An 18,207-nucleotide genomic window follows, 5' to 3' on the forward strand; every position below is an offset into this window, starting at 1 on the left:
GTCCTGGCGTCAGTTCGCGCAGGGTATACGATCCTAATTTCCCGTTGGGCAGGAAGCGACTCCTGGTGTTCAACCCTCGGGTCACGTTGACCACGAAGCCATCTGGGACGTTTCTCTGGTGGCGGCTCCAGGTGATCAGGGCTGAGTTAGTGGTCACATGTGACAGGGAGAGGTTCTGTGGGGGGAGAGGCCCTGAGGGAAAAACACATGTAGATGGTCACATTGTTTCATGGGCAGCGTGAGGATGGAGGATGAGGTAAAGAAGACAATACATGGATTAATGCTTAATACGATTATCAGCTGACCAGTTGTCACACAATTGTGTTGATTAAATAAACAAACATGTGACAAACGTTTACAGCATTTGCACAATAAATGATATGCGCATCGACCTGCATTGCATTTTAAAATTAGACTCGGCATCCCTAACACACTAGCATCTAGTCAGCCGGCGAGCGCTCGTGTTATTATCGTTCTAATAACCTCTGAATGATGACATGTGACCTACTTGTCCAGAATTGCAGTGGTCCAGCTGAGTGGCTGGTGGAGGGAAACTCATCCGGTCTGATTCCACTTTGAGTCAACACGTCCAACGTGTACATCTGACCAGGGAGTAACGAACTGGGAAACAGAAAGAAAATGCTACTGCAGCAAACTAAAAATACCTGACATCATCCTTATAATACTGTCGAGGGCCTCAAACAATGATTAAATAGCGCCCTCTACTGGCTGAACGATATATCACCCACAGCCATTTAAAGTGCAGCACCTCATCAGCACCATTTAGTGGACACACAGGATGCTGCAGGTCAGTGCATCACGTTGAACCTCTGGGTTGTCAGTGTTTGTAGCGCAGTGCAGAACCTCACCTGAAGCTGTGCTCCGTGGTGCTGGTGTTGAGCACGGCGGTGCGAGCCTCGCCGACGCCTGAGGGCAACAGAGACACGTGCACCCTGCTGACGGCCGCATGACGAGCCGCCTGAACCAGCCAGCTCAGCCACACCTGAGAGGACGACACGTTGACCACCTGAAGCTGCTCCACCGGCTCAGGTCCTAGCACAGAAGCACACACATGAAAACGCATCCGCACACAGAGGGCAACACTTTCCCCAGAAGCGTTTTTCTTACTAATACGGCATTAAAGAGTGCGCTCACTGGTGCGTATGAGTGCGGTGGCAGGCTGGCTGTTGTCGTTGCTGTTGGTGTTGCGTTTGATGGAGAAGGTGGAGATGTTGTACAGCAGGCCGGGCACCAGGCCTCGCATGACGTGGGAGGACTGCTGCCTCTCCAGCATGTCAGTTTTGGGGTTGCTCCAGCCCAGGGGACCGTACATGACAAGGAACCCGCTCATCAGGCTGTGTGAGGGCTCCGGCTCGTCCCAGCGCAGCTCCACCTCGTTCTCTTCCACGCGCAGCACATGGAGACCGGAGGGAGGCAACAGGTCTGGGAACAGTGGCAACCTTACATGTCAAATTCATTCATTAAATAATTACAGAGTTGTCTTTGCAATGCAGAGGACGAGCGACAGAGAGCACGGGGGTAGTGTGACTCTCACTGACCTTTCTCACAGTCTTTGCCGGTGTGTCCGACTCTGCAAACGCAGTTGTAGTTCCCTCTCTTGTCACTCCTGCAGAGGCCACGGTTTCCACAAGGCTGCAGTACGCACGGGTTCTCCACTTGGGGGTGACAGAGACAAGCACTTAGTACGGCTCGGTTCATGTCTTTGTGCGACTGAGTGCAAGTTGTGTGAATTTTGCCTTTGACAGACTCGTGAGTCGATGCGAAGCCACTTACACATCTGGCACTGGTCCCCAAAGAAGCCGTCTTTGCATGCGCACAAATAATCCCGCCTGTAACCTCGACACGCGCCTCCATTTCGACACGGGTTGGACTCACACCCGTCCTGCTCTGCACACAGATATGTACAGTCGAATTTGATAGCTGTCCTGTACAATCTGTACGCAAACAAAATGCATAAGCTTTCAAAAGCCATGAGATTTCAAAAGCCATGCAACAGATCGCATGAACATTGTACCTATTTCACAGTTCTGGCCTTTGAAGCCTTGAGAACACTGACACGCGTAGGAGCCGGGCCGGTCCTCACATGTCCCCCCGTGCTTGCAGGGTTCCGACAGGCATCTGTTTATTTCTACTAAGGGAGACGACACACACGTATACACAGGAAGGTCAAGTGTGTGTGCATGCACTGAATTTTTTGCATTAATATTAGACGACTATGATCTGGCTTTACCTGTCTGACAGCGGTGTCCAGTGAAGCCATCAGCGCACTCACACTGGTAGGATCCGACCTGGTTCCGACATGTACCGGCATTAAGACAAGGCTGTGACAGGCATCCATTCATCTCTGTAATGATGGGGAATGAAGAAATTAGGACACTTTTGTAATTACTGTAATGTCATCTATTAGGACTTTTCAGGAATCATTAAAAGACAGTTTTTGCTCAGAGTGTGTGTCCATGTGCCGGTGTATGTTACACACCCTCACAAATGGGTGGCTGGCTCCAGTCTCCCTGAATGCCACAGATGCTCTGGGTGGCTCTGGGCACAGATATGAAGCCTGAGTGGCATATGTAGACCGCCATGGAGCCGGTTGTTGTTGAGGAGAACTGCACCTCGGCGTGCTTCACTTGTGGAGGCAGCCCGCAGCCAAGCGCTGAAATGAATACAAACACGTTGCTAATGTCAGCTCGTCTTGCATCGTGACGCAAGCTCACAGACGCCGGGGCTTAAAGGAGCTCATCCAGGAACATGCTAACAGCAACGGAGGTGTTTTCCATCCAGCCTCTCTGTTTTTGTCCTCCTAAAATTATCCCCAGCATGCTGTTGGAGCACGCAGACATGAATCATCGGGGCGTACTTTATATAGGTTGTGTAGCCGCTCTATATCTGTAAATGTGGGGCCTCCAGTGCAGCAACACTGCTAAAAGTATCCTCAGATGGACAGCCAGTACCTCTACACTCAACAGCTCAGGATATCCCCTGCCTGTGCCAATCTATTGAAGTCAGTGTCACACAAACTACAGCATCGAGATCTGGACATTATTGTGTGGTGACACACAGTCTGCTTACCTGCGGGGGTTTGTACTGAGCTCCTGCTTCTTTCACAGTGCCTGCCGCTGAAGGCCTCTGTGCATTCACATTTGTACTTTCCTATGTAGTGGAAACATGTCCCCCCATTCAGACACGGGCTGGAGGCACAGGGGTCTGGCTTCCCTGCAAGGAAACATACACACTGAGTAATAATAATCAGGACAAGAACAAGAAGTAACATGTTTGATAACGATACCAAAGACTAGAACGTCACTCAGAGAATGTAGACCTCCCATAAGGCCCAACTCCGTATCTCACAATGTTAACAAAGGTGAAAAATCATTTGCGTATCCGCCATGTGACCGGAAATTACAATTTAACAAATGACCCCGTTACTAACGAAGGTCTCTGGTCTAAGATCCAAGAGGAGGGTATTCCACCGTTAAAAACAGCTACTTCTAAATGAACATCTAAAAAGAAGATCAGATGTTGGACAATAAGATGAAAGGCAGTCGCTGACAGAGGAAGGTGCCACGTTAATGTAAAGTAAAATCACTTTACATTCAGTTCTAAAAGATAAACGTAACCTTCTTAAAAACCTCGGAGGGAGCCCAATACAACGACTGTTGCAGTAATCGAAGTGACTTGTAATAAAAGCACGTGTCATCATTTCAGCATTGCTCCGAGTTACGTTGTCGAATTCTGGTGATGTTCGGAAGATGAAAAAAGGCGTTTTCATGACCTTGGCAAAATATTGCAAAATATGGCAAAGACTGTAACTTGTGCCTCAATCGGTTTCAACAGAACCAAACATTGACAACAGTCTCTGCCTACTTTTGATCCTACAAATCTGTTCTGCTCACTTAGTTTTACAAATATGTGACTCATCCAAACACTAATACCAGTATTAAGAGCATTCAAAGCACTGGGGGGGGGTTCCTGGCGATTAGATTGCTTTCTGTGCCTTTCTACTGAAATGCTTTCAAGAACAAACGTTTGTGCACAGAGTACAAAATGTATTGAATATTACTCAAGGGTGGCACTCACCCACTTCACAGTGTTTTCCAGTGAATCTGTAAGGACACACACATCTGTAGCTCCCTCCCTCTTCCTTACAGGAGCCTCCGTTGCGGCAGGGGCCAGAAGCACAGGTATTGAGTCTAACTGGAGGGGGAGACAGGGAGAAGGGAATCCTTGAAGCAGAGACCGGCTTTTAATCACGAAAAAAATAAATCACTTCCAGCACATTGCAATTCAAGTCATAATTCAGGAAAAAAAGGTCATAACGCAGTCATAAGAACAACTTATCATAAGCCTTTCGGCGCTTTGATATCTCAAGCAGATCTCAAATGCCAGTAATGGCATGTTTCCTGGTGCATTAAAAGCTGGGTTTGAGCCCGAGTAATAAAAGAAGGATGTTTTGACAAAGGCACTTCGTAAGTTCATGTGAAGTTATTCTTTTATTTACATCAATAATGCTACCTTTTTCACAGTGCTTCCCCAAGTATCCGTATTTGCATTCGCAGGTGTAGCCTCCGTCCCGCTCGTAGCAGTAGCCCCCATTCAGACACGGAGAGGAGTCGCAGACCGATCGGGGCTGTACTGAAAAACACACACCGAGACTTGACTGTGTTCCATTGCACTGAGAAACCTCGTTAAATGTATTCGAGCATGTGGGCTTGGTTGGACCCCCCCCCCCCCCCCTCCCCCACATCGATTATTTGTCAATTTATGATTGGAGCAAATGCAAAATCACTTTGAAATGTTCCTGCACATCGTAAATGCAAACTGAAAATGTGACCATTCCCTCTGAAACACAAAGTGACACATGTAGAGACCAGTGTGTTTGTCGCCGTAGAAACCAGCTGCTCACGCAGTGACGCATAGCTGCGAACTGCCGTGTTCGGTCGGTGCCTTACCATAGGGGTAGAAGTCCTTGTGGTCCAGCTCTGCTGCACTAGTCTGACATGTGCACAGGTAGGTCCCTCCGTACTCCAAGCAAGGACCGCCATCAGGACACGGCCTGCTGTTACTGCATGGCGTCTGGGTTACTTCTGAGAGGAAGGCATTGTGAATGGCAGGTTCGCAATTTCTGGTTTGAGACATTTGTGATCTTACAGCGACCCACGTTTCTTTTTCTTTCAACATGAATCCAAGCTCTTGTAAGACACCTGATAGGATTATACGTATCATACTCACCAAACTGACAGTAGAGTCCTGTGTAGCCTGAAGGGCATTCACAAGTCCCATTGATGTCCACACAGACACCCCCATTCTGGCAAAGACATTCCTCTGCAGACACAGGAAGAGAGGGAGAGACAGAGAGAGGGAGGGAGGGAGAGAGAGAGGCTCAAAGCTGGAAAGTTTGCTCCAGCTACTTGAAAGCAAGTATGATGTTAAGTTTTCAGTATTGGCCTACGCGTAAACACAGGCGGAGGGTATAAAGTTCAACATGTGTAACATATGTGGAGCGTCTTTCATCTGCTATACTGTAAACCATGCATTGATTCGCTGTCATTTCTCTTCCCCTAATCGTCTCCAACAAAGTGCACGGGACCAGACGATCACCAGTCAGCACGCTGCACATCCGCTCCGTACAAATTGGAAGGATGTTTTTTATTTTCCTCTCCTTCCTAATTGCAGCAGCGGATCAAAGGACGTGGCCGTATCGCAGCAGAAGAAAGGCTTCCCCTTTGAAGTCCCGGCTGCTCGGTGGAGGGTATTATTTTTCTGATGATATGGAGCATATTTTGTGACCAGAACGCACGGCCCCCGAGGGAAATTAATGGATTGTTAATTTACAAGAGCCACTTTCATTGGCCACCTGTGCAGCCCGGGCCCTTTGATCTGGGAGCCCTGATTAGGCACTTCTGAGTCCCACTACTTTCTCTTCCTTGGAGGATCGTGCTACTTTTTCCACTGTGCCGTCCAAGTGAGCCAGGCAGGAAAGTATTTGGGAGATTTAAGAGAGCCTACATAAGCACTGAGAGATATTTCAGCTCAAGGGTGAGCAGTAGCATGCATTTGCAATAGCTCAATTACTATTAAAAAGCTTTTGGTGGAGAAGAAAAAAAGAAAACACTGCTATCAGAGGGTGACACTAACCTCTCATGGGAGCCGGAATTAGCTTTCAATGGCTCACTAGTTATTTCCTAAAACAAATATGCAGACATCAAGCGTAATATGAAATGACTTAATAAGCATTTATGAAAGGAAGGTATGAAGCATTAGCTGAGGATGATAGCGTTTTACATATTTAGTGCCCTACGGTTATGCAAGCAGCAGCTGTGTGCTTGAAACCATGGTGTGGTGTGATGGCCGACTTCCAGAGGAGCCAGTAGCGGTGTGGAAGCGCGCATATTTCAACAGCTCTGTCTGAAGAAATGACCTGAATACCAAAGAGCGGCTTTGACTCATAAACAGGCCTTTTTAAGTCTAGACAAAGCACTTCCTCTTGTTGGTAAACTAATAAAATGAGCTATAAAACAATTATTCGCAACATCAAGCGACTGGTTCCCGTAGTAAACTGGGCGAGGCCGTGACAGTTTTGATAATTACAATAATCCATCATCACAGCAGCAGAGCTCCAAATTCCTGTGGGATAGCACAGCTCCTCTTTAAAACCTGCTCCCTACCTGCCCAGCTGCCTGCAGTGAGCGCCAGCCGGGCCAAAAGTGTACAATACCTTCACACTCATCACCATAGAAGCCTGGAGCACACGTGCAGTTGTAGGCTCCCGAGCCGCCGGCGTCTTCACAATTCCGGTGCTTCGTGCAGTCGTCCTCCTCACACGCGGCTGCATATGGGGAAAGCATGACAGGCGGTGTAATAATCAAACTGCACAGGAATACAAAAATAAATGAAACTGGCAGAGCTTAAGCTGTACGTGCTTTTACCTGTTTGGTTTTCCGCCTCGGTTGAATTGACCTGCAGCACCACCAACTCTGAGAGAGGAAGAGAACGTGCTTTAAAGGGTTAAAGGCTTACCTCTGGTGGTAAGCAGGTTTATTTGCCCAGGTTAGGAGACACCTGTCTCTCAGATATATGCTGCCTCCAAAAGACCATGGATATAAAGGAATCACGGCATTGAAAATGTTAAATCTAAGAAAATGTGTCCCTGTTGCTCTGATCAAGCGATATAAATTACTTTTAACACTTTCTTTTTTTCCCCTGTGGAAGCTAAAAAATTCCATTCACCTCCATTGTATTGGAGTGGCAGCAGATATCAGACAGATATCTCAAAACCTGAGCAAATAAAACCAAAACTATCTGCAAGACTAGATATCTCCAACTAGAGGCAAGTGAGAAAGATGCGATACAGTGCATGAGAAATATAGAACATAAGTGTAATAATAACAGCCTGACTGATCATTCTGCAATATTCACAAACATCACAAATATATTGGTATGTCGGTAACAAGAAATTGCATCATAGAAAAGAAAGAAATGTTTGTGGTAAATTTGAACCAATGTCACCATTAGATAGTGAATTCAAGTCACCTGTCTCGCAGAGCGCTCCGGTGAAGGCGGCAGGACAAATACAGGTGAAGTTGGCCACCTGATCGACGCACTCTCCTCCGTTCAGACAGGGCTGCGACTCGCATTCATTGATGTCTGGAGGGTGCACAAAAGCCAGCGAATCAGACGAGAGAAGTTTATCCGCCGTTGATTCTGTTTCATATTAAGAATTTTCACATGGAAAGGCAAGATGTGGTTGTGTAAGGCAAGACATTGAGCCGGATTGAGAGCAGAGGGTTTCATTGACCAGGTGTCTGGCATTAGGAGTAATCCCGTCTCATGTAGATACAAGGATTCATGAACTGTGCAGGGCCTGATAATTCAATTCCCCACTGGGTTCAAGTTTCATCAACAATCAATCACAAGAGGAAGCAGATCACTTAATGTCTTTTTGGAAAACCAACCTGGCTTCAGTGAACTTTCTCACTGTGGTTCACTGCCACGTTGTGTGACCAGAGGGGAAAAAAAGAGTTGTTTGCGAATGAATTCAACCTTAACTTCAACTTGGAGCTATTTTTTTTCGATAGACTGGGGAACTCTTTGGACAAACTGCCAAAATGACTGAGTTTGATGGAGAAAGCAGCAGAAAATATTTCCTCCGGAGGGAGATGCCTACTTTTCCTCCGGACTGTGAAAAAGCCCTGCTCACCTGTCTCACACAGGACACCAGTGTACCCCGGTTCACACACACAGGTGAAACTGCCAGTGCCTTGAACACACAGCGCGTTGTTGAGGCACGGTCTGTCTTTGCACTCGTCAATGTCTGTAACACACACACACAGGGACAGAGAGACACGCTCATGGAATATTTACTCAGCTGATTAATATATCCGCCACACTGCTCCACTCACTCTGCAAGTATGTGCTGCTGGCTGTGAAAGGAAGAGGTTTGATACATCTCCACAGGCTGGACTGTGGGAATAGGCACAGGAGCTCCAGAGAGGCTGGACCAAGATATTGTCAAATACTTCATCGAAAACACTTTTGTGTGTGTGTGTGTGTGTGTAAACTGCTTAATGAGGCACAAAATACCTTAATTCATCAAAGTTTTTCCAGGTCTTTCAGTCTATATTTAGTGCATGCACAGGGTCAAAGAAGAAGTGTGGAAAAGTACAGTAAAAGTGTCAGACCAACATGTTCTGGGGTATTTGACTAATGTGTAAAATGATATAAACTGTATGTGGGTTTGTTGTACATGCTGTGACTTTAAATATGAGAAATGTTGATGTAATTCTACAGAAGGTATTCTGGAAAAAGGGAATACAAAATGCAATTGTAACCGCAGTATATGCCAGCATTAAGGGGAGCGTGTTTTGTACCTGTTTCACACTGAATCCCAGTGTATCCAGGTGGACAGTGACATAGGAAACTATTAATCTGGTCTTCACAAGTCCCTCCGTTCTGGCAAGGACTTGAGGCACACTCATCGACATCTACAGAGACAGGGAGGAAAACAAAGGAGGTTGTGTGACTCTATTCATCACACGAAAACCAAAGGTCAGTTAGGTTATGTCGGAGGAGAATGCAACGGATTTGCATGAAGCTGATACAGGTATGAAGGAAATTTCCTCTGGCACGTCAGGTGAATCCCAGTCTTTTTTTTTCACAGATTGACATTGTTTTTCCTGGCTGATCTCAGGTGGACAGTTATTCATTCACAGCGTGCCGTGTGTTCCGAGCCCAACGGAACAGCCGTAACTCACCGATCTGGCACCGCCGGCCGGTGAAGCCGGCCAAGCAGGAGCAGGTGAAGGAGGGGTTGCCTGTGATGCAGTCGTCGATGCACTGTCCTCCGTTCAGACACGGTCGCAGGTGGGGGCACACTGAAGCTGGGGGGAGGGAGGGAGAGAGAGAGAGAGAGAGAGAGAGAGAGAGGTAACAGGAATCCTTGAAGTAGCAAATGTTTTATGAAGAACTAATCTCTAAGAACCAGGTCTTACCGGAATCATTGCAGCCACCCACTTCCACGTTCGCATCGTCTATACGGAAGACCCATTTTCCCGGGTTGCCCACGTTGGTGGTTCCCTCAACGTTCACCACGTCAGCCGTGCGGGAGCCGGGGATGTTGAAATAGCGCTTTCCATCGCCGGCGTTGAAACCTGCCTGGAAAGAGAGGAACAAAAAAATGGCTGAATCAGAGTTCAGACATCTGAAAAGTTTAGTTAGCATCTTCACAGCAAGCAGGTTCATACTGTACACACCACATGTTGTGATGTTAAGATGAGCGAAAAACAAACAAATGTGTTCTTACCTGCGCTGCGATCCCACCCAGCCCAGCCAGGTTTCCTCCACTGCTGGTATGCATGCCCGTGGTCCAAGTGATGTTATTGTACTGGAATATGGTGAAGGAAAGCTCTCCATCGGTAATAAGCACCACTTGGAAAGTATTTACCTGCGTAGAGAGGAACAGACTCGGTTAAACCATTTCCTGATTTCCACGAACTTCGGTAATAATGCATGCATCCGACAGACTGCTCGTGCTAACGGCACAGATTCCTAAACCTCAGACAGGCTAGAGACAAAATAGACTCATCTGGGCCTGTTGTCGAGGGAGATGGCGAGAAATTCACAATTACAAATTGTATTTCCTGGGACTTTGAGATTATCTAGGCCAGTGGCTCCAAGTAGTTCATCCCTATCAGATGAGCTTGAGTCCATAACACCACCCGCCATGTTCCACATGTGTTCATTCACATGCAATCTTACTACTACCACTTGAAGTGGCAGAGGCCGGATCTTTTAGCCATTTAATCAGTACTTTTAGCATTTCAACTTCTCTGATAGCTTGTGAACTAGTTTTCATTCACTCTCAGTGGCAACACGTGGTGTCATGGTGTTACAACTGACTCAGTGTATGGTGCAGTCAGCCTACAGTTTATTATAGATGTCACACCAATTAGGACGATTTTCTTTGGGGACGGTTATTTTACTCCTAAAACACAAATAAATCAACTTTTCTTTGTTTTTAATCAAATCAAATCTTTTTCTCAAGCTAATTGAGATACTCCACAATCTTTCCACATACCCTTTGGCAACTGTAGAAGTACCCCCTGAGGTTCAAGTACCCCTGCTTGGGAATCACTGATCTAGATACTTCAAACTTCCACAGAGGGTCAGAGCTGCTGAAGCAGTAACAACATGATGGAGAGCTGTAACGGTATGAGTGAGTTTATACCGGTGTGAGGGAGTTGCCTCCGAAGAAAGTAACTTGGTGCCACGTGGCGATGAGGACCCACGTTGCGTTGAAGTTGGGGAACTCTGAGAAGTACGCCTTGACATCGCCCGAGGCCCTCCTCAGGGTGGAGGAATCCCGGCTCTCTCTGTAGAAGACCCTTCCTGCTCGACGGTTGTCCACATCAGCCCAGAACGGGGCCACGACCCTCCTGTCCCCGGCGATCGGAAAAGCCACAGGTGTGAACTGAGACACCTCCCTCAGGAAAGACACGAGGCCATTGTTGTTAACCTGAGGAGAAGAGAGTCAGGGTCAGAGCGTGTCAATGGGACGAATCACACAGTTATATAATTTACTCCACGTGTCAGATGAAGCCACTGTGACTTGTTTGTAGGGTTAGGCGTGCGGAGAGTGGAAGTGCTGAGGAGAAGAGGGCGGAGGTGGATGACCGGAGGTGTTCTGACCTCGCGGGGCAAACAGCAGCGACCGCTACCGTAATAGCTGTTTGCACTTCCCATGTAGCAAACAGACGCTACCTTCATTCTGTGAAATAACAGCAGCTGAGAAAACCAAGTTTCTGCTGCTCACGCACCCACAAAGTCATCACGCCGAGGAGGACGTCCATGGCCTTTAAATCCACAGGTGTCTGCCAACGGCAAAGTAACCAAACACGTGAGCCCATGCTGCCCTTTGTCCACATGTCTCCTCTGTGAGAAATGCAGAGTCAGCGCGGCAGCTATATACCGAAGCATGGAGAGAAATCAACCTCCTAAAAGATCAACTTTAACAGCTCAGTGAACGGTGTAGCGCTGAAGCAATTTGGCAAATGACTGATTAGTCGATCCACAGAAATTAAACCAACAACCATTGCCACTCTCAAAGGTGGGTGTTATAGATTATAAGATAGATTTACAATTAAAATATTAGTTTGTTGCTCTCATAGATTGGTTTTTATACATTTTGACATGCTGTTGTTACTCTTAAAGCTGCATTAATTGACTTTTTAGCCACTTGAGGGCAGCAGAACAAGCTGTAAACCCAACATTGATATATTGCATCACCACCTTATAGAGTTATATGGCGAACATGTCTGCAGTGCAAACTGATGCCTATTCACCCATCCAGCAGAGAGAAACCATGAGCATTCATTTAGAGATGGGCTTCTCTCCACAGAGCAAAAGTAAGCCCGATATTCATTCTCCTTTTAAATCGGATTTGGTCTCCAACAACTCCAGGGGAAAATATCTGACTGCTAAATGAAGCACAATGTCCACCAGCTAGTTGTTAGTCATCGTTTGGTGTTGGGCAGATTGTATACAGTTGGTTGATCAGAGGTTTTTTTGGGCTGCAGCTGGAAACAAGTGTGATAGAAGTGGTGAGATTGAACCAAAACGGCGATGTTACAGGCTGTAAAACACAAAACCAGGAGCTTAAACACGCTCTAAACACTAACGAAGTTAGTGATAATAATTTGTGGGTATTACTACAAGCAACCGCTTAAACATACAAAAATAAATCCATTTTTAATGTAAAAATATTGAATGGTACAGCTTTAAGCTGGAAAAGGGGATTACAATGTGTGATGGAGCAACAATAAGGATTGCAAGCGTAAAGCCACAGAACCAAGACAATAAATGTGACCAATGTTGATGTTTTGCTCGAGGGTTCACTGCCGTGGTGCAAGGTAAAAGACGTACTGAGAGCTGTGGGAAAAGGTACCGCTTATTGATATGAGGGAGAGCTGGTGTACAGGAAGTAAATGAGGTGTGTTGCAGGCGGGGTGGAGGATATTTAGGAGAGAAAGTCTCCAGAAGAGAAGACATATTAAGAGATTTCTGTGACTCTAAAACAGCACATGGCAGTTTGGTAAATGGTCATTTCAATGATAGATTATGAAATAACATTTAGCAGTGAAGCATACATGGAGAGAGTCCTTATATCACAAACATGAGGGGAGGTGCGATCAGCCACTGCACTACATTTTGAACATCCTAAGACACAAGCCTCCAAACCTGAGTGGAGAGGAAAGTTTTACAGGCTGAAAGGTTGAACTCTACGTGACAGACCTTTCATTTATATATCACTTCTGGATCCTATCAACAAGGGGAGATATCCCCCCCCCATGGCACCTTTCTATTTCTTCTAATCGCTGGCGTGAACTTTGCCTCTCCGCGCTCAAGCCGAGTGCCACGTGACGGCGACAACGCAGCATCGGCAGGCTCGCCTTCGCTCCCCGCATGTATGAAAACCATAATTTAAAGGACCTTGCTGTAAAAACAGCAGAGGAAGTTTTGTTTGGCACGGCACAGGGGCTCAGTTAATTGCCCGACCACAGTCTTCCCCTCAGCATCAGCGTGATGTGGTGAGAACGGGGCTGATGTAGGGGGAAGAAGAAAAAAAAGAGGACCGACTTGCAGGGGCTGGGCCCAGGGGTCAGCCAGAGCGCCATCTGATACCGGGAGAAAAACAGGAGAGAGGGCACAGGGCTGGATGAATGATAGGATGTACATGAACTACAAACATCCCACACCCACATACCCACTAATGAGAGACCTGTGGTGGCAGCGGTCTGGAAGTCACCCATCTCACAGCAGAATGAGGGCAGGAAATCATGCTGAACACCAAGTAGAGTTCACACCCCAACGCTGGAATATGTTTCATCGCCTAATCCAATCTGTAGTAGCATCTGGAACTGTTTAAACAAGTGTATTTCTTGTTCATATTTTCTAGGGGACTACTTTGACATGGCAATGACCTGAGAGGGATTTAAAACAGAACTCAGAACCTCTCTTTCTTTGCATCATATCACATACTTTTATTCTTCTCATCCAGTGAAGGGTGGTATGCATCACACTCATGTGAGAGTGTGAATGGGTTCAGAGCTGCCTTGTGTTATGTTGTAACATGACCAAGGTCAGAGAGAGGTGCGATTAGTCAACCCCCCCCCCCCCCCCCCCCCTGTATTTCTTCCTCTCGCTCTCAATGGTGCCACTCCACACTACGACTCCCCTGTTATTGTTTTTGGGACTTCTTCTGCCGGATATATCTGGGATTTTTGCTTGGGTGGTTTTCTTTAGGGCCAAGCATTTTATGGACAAAAATAAACTTTCATCTGGCTTAAGTCAAGCCAAAGCAAACCCCCTGAATGAAGAAGGTGCCCGTGGATCAGCGCAGGAAAACATTCGTTTTTCCCTGTCAAATACGGAGGTTTCACAGTTACAAGCTTGTGCAATTATTTGACGAGACCGAAGGAAGTGATTACATTATGTGCCCTGGGCCTGTCTCCTTATAGCCACGGATCAACGTGTTCTCCAAAGAGGTTACATGGAGGCAATAAATCCTCACTGGAACAGTGTGGAGGGACTCTAATACAACTTCCATGGTGCAAGTGATGTGGAGGTTTGGTGTAGTGATAATGTATTCAACTACAATTATAATTTGCAAAGCACATAGTATAGAATTACAGAGGAAAAATACTTCCATCAAGTGATTTTACGTTAAGAAAGTTGGATTTTAAGACAATTACAACTCATTTGTGATCAGTTTAAAAAACCAAAAAGTTAAGAATATTGTTTCCTGTTTCTGTTGAAAAGCCTGGAACTAGAAAGAAAGGTACGTGCTGCACAAAGAAACCAAAATCATGACTTCTAATGATTGGCTTAAAGTCTTAATCGAATAGCTTGATATTTTGGGAAATACTCATATTTGTGATCTTGCCGATAGTCAGATGAGAACATGTACAAGACTATTTCTTGGCTGGAAGACTTCCGGGAGTCTTGTCATCACTGCGAGCTTACAAGGAAACCAGCAGAGACAAACCATCCCGTAAAACCACAACTTGTTCTTTTTACACAAACAAGCTTGCGGTGTTTGTGCTCAGCTAAGCTAACCATCTCCCGGCTGCAGCTTCATAGTTAACAGACAGACATGAGAGTGGCGTCAATCCCCTCACCTAACTCTCCACAAGAAAGCTGCTCCTTTGAAGTGCATCGCTGACTTTAAGACTTTACGGCATTTTAAAGTACGTGCAGACATATCTCGTCCATGGGGGACGAAGCGTTTCTAACATCACTCAGCCACGTCTCTCATCCCACACATGCATATAAAAAGCACCCATGCAGAGTACAAAGAATAATAAGTTGATGCGCACATCTTTGGGCCATACATAGTGGTGAGTGAAAGTCAGTGAATGAAAAAGGCTCAAACTGAAGTGTTGAAGCTCTTTTGAAGAGCAGATGAGCACTAGCAGATGTGCAATGTGTGAAGAGTGCAGTTACACTTTAGCACGTTCTTGGCAGGATCTTTTTCAAAAATATATTTGAATTTGGTTTAAATGTAGTTTAATTCTAAATACATATTCTTGCAGATTTGAATACTACAAATGACACGTTTGGGGATACAAACACACACAGCGAGCTCACAGGTTTCCATCTGTCCGTGAGTTCATGTATCTACAGTAAATACCTTTGATCGTAACGATCTATTGTCACATCTGCTTTTAAACTCGTGTTCCTTCTTCTCTGACCGTGGACATCCTCCTTCATGTTCTTTACACTGGCCGGCCGTAAGAGGAGTGAACCCGCGAACCGCATTGTTTAGGAGCTCCGAAGACGCTTTGCAGATACATCTGTGTTCTGTTAAAGTGATTGGTCATTTCTCTAATAAAGCAGCTGGACAGTTCCAGGGGGAAGACCCCTGCCATGTTATCTGAGGCGTGGGAGGAGGGGAGGGGGACCTGGAGGAGGAGAGATCCCAGCAACATGTGAAAACTCCCAGACACAAACCATAACAGAGGGACAGCCTGGTTACCAGCAGGCACAAGTGGGACTGGGGCGGGGGCGGGGGGCGGGGGGGGGGGGGACCATGTTTGTACAGGCATTTCTAGCGTCTGTTGATATGACTTCTGTGACCAAAAGTCACATGGCTGTGGCAGTCTTTAAATCCACTGCTGTCTATCTCGATCAGAACTGCTAAAAAGAAGATGTCTTCCGGAAGGGACAAAGGCTGATAGTTGAGGGTTTAAAGGGATCTGCTGTGAGGGGTTTCACGGTATGCGTTCTGATGAACAGAATCAGTTATGACAATAAAATGAGGCAGCACTCACAGACCGTCTAAATTCAGTTTGGTTCTCCGGCTTCCATGCGGCAGTAGCCCAGAGGCTTGGAACAAACTCCTGCGAGAGAAACTCCTCACACAAATGTAGCCCCCCCCCTTCCTCACTGAAATATTAACTGTTCAAAGCAGGTCTCTGGTGGCAGGGATCACCATGTGGTCCGCACGCTTTACAGCAGATGTTTAATGAATTCAGGTGAGGCATTTCAAATGAGCGTGACTGTAATTTCAAGTGCCTGTCACAATCTGTTACGCCTCGCGTGACTACAGAATCGCAGCCCAATGAGATGCAGGGCGAGCCACAGGATATCAGATCGCATCTAACACACCGCACTTCGGAGTGGAGTTCTCTGATTTTTATCTCTACGTAATAAGATGACAAGATCAACAAGCCAAGCAACCAGTTACTTATCTTATCTAGTCTTATCTTGTCTAATTTGGCAACGGAGTTCATTGCAAAAACTGGGAAGAACACACAATGTGAATGCAACTGGGATATACAGGAGCTCCAGACCACTGACACACTGCCGCTGTCCGTGCATGGCGTGTGGGTGCACGAGAGTTTTAAAAATGTCTTCATTGGGAGACTGACCTCACCCCCTTTGGCGCAGACGCTTAGATTAGAAAGATGACCTTTGACCTTGCCCATTGTTGCCATGGTTCCTCGGGCTCCCCTGCCCATGGTTTGGAGGGGGGGAGGAGGGGAACGAACGCGGGTGCATAAACCACAACAGGTGGTGTTGATATAAGGGAGCTCTGCCTTTCCGTGCGCTGGAACCGAACCCAATACATGACAAAAGACAGATCAAAGTGTGTTTCACTGTGGTGCGCGAGGATCCTTGTCAAACCATTCAGCTTCCTCCCGTGAGCTCTCCGGCGTGCACATTTCCCCCCACAACTCCCTCTGAAAACTGCTCACAGATGCTCCGCGCCAGCAGTAAGAACACAACCTGTCATTTCCTTTAACAGCTCATCGTGGACCTACTGGAACAGGGCTCGCCACTGTTCTGCTAATAGTTTCTCTCTCGCACTCTCCCTCGGCGCACTTGAGAGTGCGAGGAGGGCAGATGTAAAGTGAAGAGAATGTCATCGAGGATTATGATTCCGCCCCTGGGTGGGTGGGGGGGGTAAACACGATATTCTACAAATGAAGTTACACACCGGAGCTTGTGAGCGCACACACACATACAAACTCTCAAAGGGCGCTGCGATGTAGTATTTGGCTGCGCGCCAAATCTCCTATCCCTGAGGCTCTTATACAATCCACACCATGTCAGTTTCAATTGCCAACTGCAAAGTGCATGCACACACATAACTGTACACGCTGAAATATGAAGACATAAACACACACACATATAAACATCAGTAAACACACAGTGCTCTGTACTCACGTAGAGTCCCGTGTGCTTGTCTCCAAAGAAGGGGAAAGCAACGGAGATCTGCACGAGCCTGGAGCCTCCGTCGTCCTGAGCGTTGGTCTGGGAGTCCCCCATGTCCTGGTCAAAGGGGTAGAAGTCCTCCAGGGGCACGGCGGGTTCCACTCCAGGCAGCAGGTTCAGGGAGAGCAGCGTGCAGAAGCAGGGCAGCAGGGCTCGCAGCACCAACACCATGGCCTCAGCCACCCAGGGATGGAGCTGACAGCGGGCACCGCGGTGGGGAGGGAGGAGCACGCACACCTGAGGCAACAGGAGCACAGCAGAACAGGACAAGAGCGTACGTTCCTCCTTCTGAAGCACAGCAGTCTGAATCCTCCCCTGACTGCTCTCTGGCTCTGCCTCTCACTCCCCTCTCTTGTCCTTTAGTAGTGAACGGGGCTTCTTGTGTGAGACGGGGGAATACTGTAGATTCCTTGCATTCTGCTTGCTGCTGGGTACTGCATGAGCTACACTCCGTCTCACTGAAATGAAACGAGGGAAGGAATGAAAGAGGGGGAGCAGCGTGATTCAGCTGAGTTGTGTTTTTTTTTTTTTTTTTTGAACAATCCAGCGATTTGGTCCCTGATGGTCAGCTTAGAAATATCCTCAATAAAAGCTCTATTCTGCCTGCCAAAGGAGTTCTTTCAGTTTTTGGCCCCACCTCCCCCACAGGGATTCACTACCTTGCATAATTAGCTCCTTCCAGCCAATAGCAGAAAAGAGGCCGGTAACTGGATAACCACTGGGCGGATCTATGATAATCAAAGGGCTGCTTTAAAGAAACTCGGACAAGATTTTCCCCTTTCAGTGAGACTCCTACTATATACAGTTACCAAGGCATGCAAGGCTTTACGTCGAGAAGACCTGCGAGTGCACTGGTGTGAGAAAGCAACACTGTACAGTGAGTAATGCGAGAGTCAGAAGTGAAAGAAAGAAAAC

The 18,207-nt window shown here is 46.9% G+C and overlaps 1 protein-coding gene across 4 annotated transcripts in view; it reads right to left on the reverse strand.

The window, feature by feature from the left end:
- The window catches only part of sned1 (sushi, nidogen and EGF-like domains 1), a 24,359-nt gene extending 6,623 nt beyond the window's left edge, over positions 1 to 17,736 (reverse strand). For 2 of the 4 annotated variants that reach the window (XM_079267736.1, XM_079267733.1), the window contains exons 1-24: positions 17,245 to 17,736; positions 10,745 to 11,032; positions 9,821 to 9,961; positions 9,510 to 9,672; positions 9,273 to 9,398; positions 8,889 to 9,002; positions 8,219 to 8,332; positions 7,552 to 7,665; positions 6,948 to 6,995; positions 6,737 to 6,847; positions 5,251 to 5,343; positions 4,971 to 5,105; positions 4,534 to 4,653; positions 4,099 to 4,215; positions 3,091 to 3,234; positions 2,501 to 2,674; positions 2,252 to 2,365; positions 2,036 to 2,152; positions 1,795 to 1,908; positions 1,560 to 1,676; positions 1,156 to 1,443; positions 870 to 1,053; positions 509 to 621; positions 1 to 192 (exon numbers count right to left, since the gene is read on the reverse strand). The exon at positions 1 to 192 is cut by the window's left edge and continues 87 nt beyond it. In XM_079267736.1, the coding sequence (XP_079123862.1) occupies positions 1 to 192; positions 509 to 621; positions 870 to 1,053; positions 1,156 to 1,443; positions 1,560 to 1,676; positions 1,795 to 1,908; positions 2,036 to 2,152; positions 2,252 to 2,365; positions 2,501 to 2,674; positions 3,091 to 3,234; positions 4,099 to 4,215; positions 4,534 to 4,653; positions 4,971 to 5,105; positions 5,251 to 5,343; positions 6,737 to 6,847; positions 6,948 to 6,995; positions 7,552 to 7,665; positions 8,219 to 8,332; positions 8,889 to 9,002; positions 9,273 to 9,398; positions 9,510 to 9,672; positions 9,821 to 9,961; positions 10,745 to 11,032; positions 17,245 to 17,463 (3,460 nt within the window). In that variant the 5' untranslated portion in view covers positions 17,464 to 17,736. The remainder of the gene's footprint in view (positions 193 to 508; positions 622 to 869; positions 1,054 to 1,155; positions 1,444 to 1,559; positions 1,677 to 1,794; positions 1,909 to 2,035; positions 2,153 to 2,251; positions 2,366 to 2,500; positions 2,675 to 3,090; positions 3,235 to 4,098; positions 4,216 to 4,533; positions 4,654 to 4,970; positions 5,106 to 5,250; positions 5,344 to 6,736; positions 6,848 to 6,947; positions 6,996 to 7,551; positions 7,666 to 8,218; positions 8,333 to 8,888; positions 9,003 to 9,272; positions 9,399 to 9,509; positions 9,673 to 9,820; positions 9,962 to 10,744; positions 11,033 to 17,244) is intronic. The other 2 variants (XM_079267735.1, XM_079267734.1) reach the window with 2 other exon arrangements.
- Between the last annotated feature and the right edge of the window lie 471 nt (positions 17,737 to 18,207).

Source organism: Melanostigma gelatinosum (genome assembly GCF_949748355.1).
Source record: "Melanostigma gelatinosum genome assembly, chromosome: 4".
NCBI classification, from domain to species: Eukaryota; Metazoa; Chordata; class Actinopteri; order Perciformes; family Zoarcidae; genus Melanostigma; species Melanostigma gelatinosum.